The following is a 4,403-nucleotide window of genomic DNA, read 5'->3' as shown; positions in this document are numbered from 1 at the left end:
TGAATTACAAATATCTCATGATATACACCGTAGATAATTTATAGAAATGAAGTTGAAAATAAAAAAATATTTTATTAAAGAATAATTTAATGTATCAATTATTTACCTATTAATATATTATAGTGCTGAGTAAACTTTGAGTGCGTTTTTCTCAGCCATTTTTGAGTATTGCACTTTAGTATTTCAGAGGTAGTATACCCACATGGTGTACTATCACTGCGTCAAAGATTATCCAAATCCGTTTCCCCAAGGTCGTATCCTCCCCTTGTAAGTCCTAAATCGCAAACTTTTACAGTTCCGTTTGCATGTAACAAAATATTTGCAGGCTTTATGTCACCGTGAATTATTTGATTTTCTTTTAAATGTAAATAATTAATAGCCTGACAAAATTGCTGAGCAATTTTATGTTTTTTTAATATTGTTAAAGCAGCTGCTTTTTCGAATACGTTATCAAACAATACGTCAGAAAGAGAATAACTGTGGAAGAGTTTCATCAATAAGTGTACAGAATTTTTATCAATGCAATATGCCATTAACTGTACGATGTTTGGGTGTCTAATGTCCTCCAGAACTTTAATCTCTCTGCAGGCTAATTTCAAATTAGCACCTGACAGATTTATACTTTTAATTGCAACATTAAAATTACACTACTCTCCTTTTTTTACTTTTCCTTGAGCACCAGCCCCTAGTATATGTCCTGGAAAATTTTGAATGATTCTCTTTTAATTGGTTTAATTGAACCATTCATAGCATTTGGCAATATTTGAAGAGTGTTAGTCTGTAGCGTAGATTCACGGAATTTATTATTTTCACTCCACTTAAAGTTACTTGATATTAATCGAAGATTCTGTGATTTACATCTTACAATGCATTTATAAACAGAATCTTGGTCAATATCACTTATCTAATACTTTAATAAGCCTTGGCTGACAATTTTATCATCCTTGTACCAACTGAAAATTGGTTTACAGGAATCAGTACAGTTAGTTATTACTCCCACGCCATTTTTGTCTTCACATCTCCCATGAAATTCATTTACATCATACAATATATAATGGTTGTCATCATCAAGAATATCTACTGCTGGGAAATTAAAGTCTCGGGACAAATCATCATTGGATGTATATATTAATAACAATACTTTGTCATCCACTTGAATTTCAGCTATTTTATGACCAGCATCAATCGGATTAAATTCAGCAATTGGCATACAACCCTAGTGGTTTCACCGCCATGGTTATAATATGGTCAATTCACGGTCAAACATTAGTCTATATGAAGTGATTTGACGGTTTACATTAGGTGTCATTGTGAAAAATTTTGACGATTGATTTACCGACTGTAGATCCGAGAAATACCTTTTTCTGCGGGTGAACTTACGGTGATTTGACCGACATTTGACCATCAATTCACCCGCATATAACTGACAAACAACTAGCTCATTACGGTCGATTCACCGTGTCATCGTAGGAATCCGATGAAAGAAAATAGGTGCATTCACCCAGAATAATCGATATTAAGCTCGTATAATGTTCGCGTATACGATAATATAAAAAAAAAAAAAAAAAAAATCAATGTAAAATCACTTCGCCCAAATCGGGGACCGAACTCGGATCATCTGATTGACAGTCAAGGGATTTTCCTGTAATGCTATCCCAGACGTACATTAAAGATGCATTTTAATCACCATCTATTTTACGGATACTTAATTTAGTTTTGATAATTATTTCTATTCCATGAATTCTAAATAATAAATCATTCTGTGAATTTATCACCCAAAATAAATGCATTAAATTTTATTAATCAAAAAAAAATTTTTTTTTAATTTCATGAGGCTATGTTGAATTTAAAATTTCATAAAAAAAAATCCTGAAATTTCACAAAAATTTATAAAAGGTGTTTTTTTTATAATATCAAAAATTATAGTGACTGAATCCTTTTTCAAATTATTTTTATTAACTATTTATTTATATTTTATTAGCCTCATATATTATTTTATAAAATTTTTTTACATTTACAAATAAAACTTCACCCAGCAATTTATCAATAGATCGCTGGTATAAAATTTCTTCTTTACCGTTACTATCTTCTTTACCGCTATTTGACCTGAAATTCGCTCGCAGATTACCGTGGATTCACCACCGAAATACTCTTTATTCGCTGAATTTTTACTAGTCATTCACCGTTGTATTTATGTCTGAAGACAATCAAGGGGTCGGAAAATCATAGTTATTGAGTTGGACAAAAATGGAGAAAATTATGTGAATGTTCATTGTATGAACCATGCAATCACCATCAGAACATTTCACAACTTCACTTATTTTTCACCGTTGAACGACGGTTGTTCGACCGCAAACAGACTTTCTTTCATCGGTAAAGTGAATTAACGGTGAATTCACCGTCGTTTGACCGTAGTTTGGCCGTCACCAGGAATCCGCTAGGGAACCATATTCATCCAATTTATGGTTATATAAATCATTTTTACGTAGATAACATATGCAATAATCACCAGTATACTCGGATTGGTGGATCACTTCATAATTCATAAAAATAGTATTTTTTAAAGGTGCGGAATTTTTGTGAGAAACTGCTGTTGATCATTTTAAATCTTTATTAGGCCGAGAAAATTGAGGGTTAGCATTCTCGTGGTGAGAAGATTGGATAGTTTTAAGTTGTTCACATGTCTCAGCACATCCTTTTGGAGACGTTATTATATACAAAGTAAATAATCTCGATTTTTGCTCTTTTAGAAAAGTCCACAAGTAACAGGAAATACCCTTGCTGTCTCTAAAGCTGGTTAGTATAGTGCGATCAAAAAGACCAAGACGTCCATCCGAATTTTGAAATGATACTTCGCTATTGCAAGAAAACTTCTCTATCGCAATTTTTTTTTTATATCACTAACTAAATATTTCTTGCCTACTTCTAAAGGTATTTCTCTGACTCTACCTATAGGTTTCTTCATTTGCTCATAACGATCTCCTCTTTTTACTAGCCATCCAAGTCATACTCTTTTTAATGTAGGTTGTGCTGAGACTACAGTAGAACAATCAGCCCACTTGTTCTGTAATTAAAAAAAAATAAAAAACACGTTAAATCTAATTAACGATAAAAATTACAAATAAACAATTAAACAAAAAAATATACACCTTCATTTTCGTCATGTGAGTTTTAGAAGAATTTACTCCTTGGCTAAGTTGGATTTTATTGATCATTTCATGGACTAGTTTTCTTTTCTTGCTTGAGATAGAACTTTTTAAATCTGAAAAAAAAAAAAAAAAAAAACATGAATAGTAATTATAACTTCTTAAAATAATTGTTGGAACTTATTATTATTTTATAAAACGCGAATAGAAGTGTAAATAATACCTTGTCCAACGTGTACATCATAATACTCAATTTTATGGTTAATTAAAATTTCTTCCGATTCAATAGGCAAGCCACATTTTTGATTATTTGCAGAATAGGTTAACCCAGATGCTTGAGGGAAATATTGCTTCAATAGATAATTTTGAATTCCCATTGGAATTTATAGGTAATGAAAGCTCTTGATCATCAAATCGAACTTTAATAAATTCAGGATTCATAATGATATCAAATTAATTAAAATAATTTAAAGCCAAGCCAGTTCAGAACGAAAACGGAAGTAAGGTAAAAGCCCCAATAGATGATCATATACTGGTACATGATTATCTATTGGGGCTTTTACCTTAGGACATTTTTTTTTTCGTACTCTAATTCAAATTCTGAGTTTCCATGTGGACTAAGCAAGTGGCGCTACCTTCATGAGAAAAAAATTACATACTACCCTGATAGCCAAGTTGGTCGCAACTTTCCGTCGATTTACTGCCGCAACTTGTCACCAAGTTGACGGCAAGTCTTGGAAATGAACTCGGTTGTTCACCAAGTTGACACCAAGTTGTCGGCAAAAATTGCTTTCGAAACTCTTTCGCACCAAGTTGACGACAAGTTTCTCAAGAAATTTGGCGACATATTGCGGCAGTAGATTGGTCTTGTTTTTCTCAGAAACTTGTAGCCAACTTGACGCCAACAGTTACAAATTCGGAAGTTGACCGCAAGTTGTCGCTAAATTAGTGGCAACTATCTGACACCAACTTGGTTGGTCTAAAACTGTGGCTATCAGGGTATGTATGACAGCATGATAGGGAGAGAGTGTACTATCATTGCTGCACACATGTCACTACCGGGCTTTCGTTGTGATGCACCTAGTGCATCCAGCAGGTGACGCTACCTGTTATTAGAGCGCTATCTATTATGAGAGCGTGAATTCAAACGAAATATTCAAATTAGTAAATATTAAATGATTAAAATTAGTTAAATTTTATATTCGAAGTAAATATTCAAATCATTTATTTAATGCTTTTACTCTTACCACCCGACTA

General features: G+C 32.6%; 2 protein-coding genes across 2 annotated transcripts; both read right to left on the bottom strand.

Annotated features, from left to right (window-relative positions):
* Positions 1–221: 221 nt before the first annotated feature.
* Positions 222–2,179, bottom strand: LOC123259051 (L-type lectin-domain containing receptor kinase VIII.2-like). Its single transcript, XM_044719315.1, has 3 exons — positions 2,078–2,179; positions 970–1,216; positions 222–607 (listed from the first exon to the last, which is right to left on the bottom strand). Exons 1-3 carry the CDS (start codon positions 2,177–2,179, stop codon positions 222–224), a joined length of 735 nt encoding a protein of 244 aa, XP_044575250.1.
* A 491-nt stretch (positions 2,180–2,670) lies between these two features.
* LOC123258701 lies at positions 2,671–3,675 on the bottom strand. The gene is made up of 3 exons (XM_044718882.1): positions 3,370–3,675; positions 3,150–3,262; positions 2,671–3,064 (listed from the first exon to the last, which is right to left on the bottom strand). Exons 1-3 carry the CDS (start codon positions 3,521–3,523, stop codon positions 3,005–3,007), a joined length of 327 nt encoding a protein of 108 aa, XP_044574817.1. The 5' UTR covers positions 3,524–3,675; the 3' UTR covers positions 2,671–3,004.
* Between the last annotated feature and the right edge of the window lie 728 nt (positions 3,676–4,403).

This window comes from Cotesia glomerata, linkage group LG2 (assembly GCF_020080835.1).
Source record: "Cotesia glomerata isolate CgM1 linkage group LG2, MPM_Cglom_v2.3, whole genome shotgun sequence".
Taxonomy (NCBI): domain Eukaryota; kingdom Metazoa; phylum Arthropoda; class Insecta; order Hymenoptera; family Braconidae; genus Cotesia; species Cotesia glomerata.
Note: the sequence above shows the minus strand (reverse complement) of the source record. Positions and strands in the feature narration are given on the sequence as shown.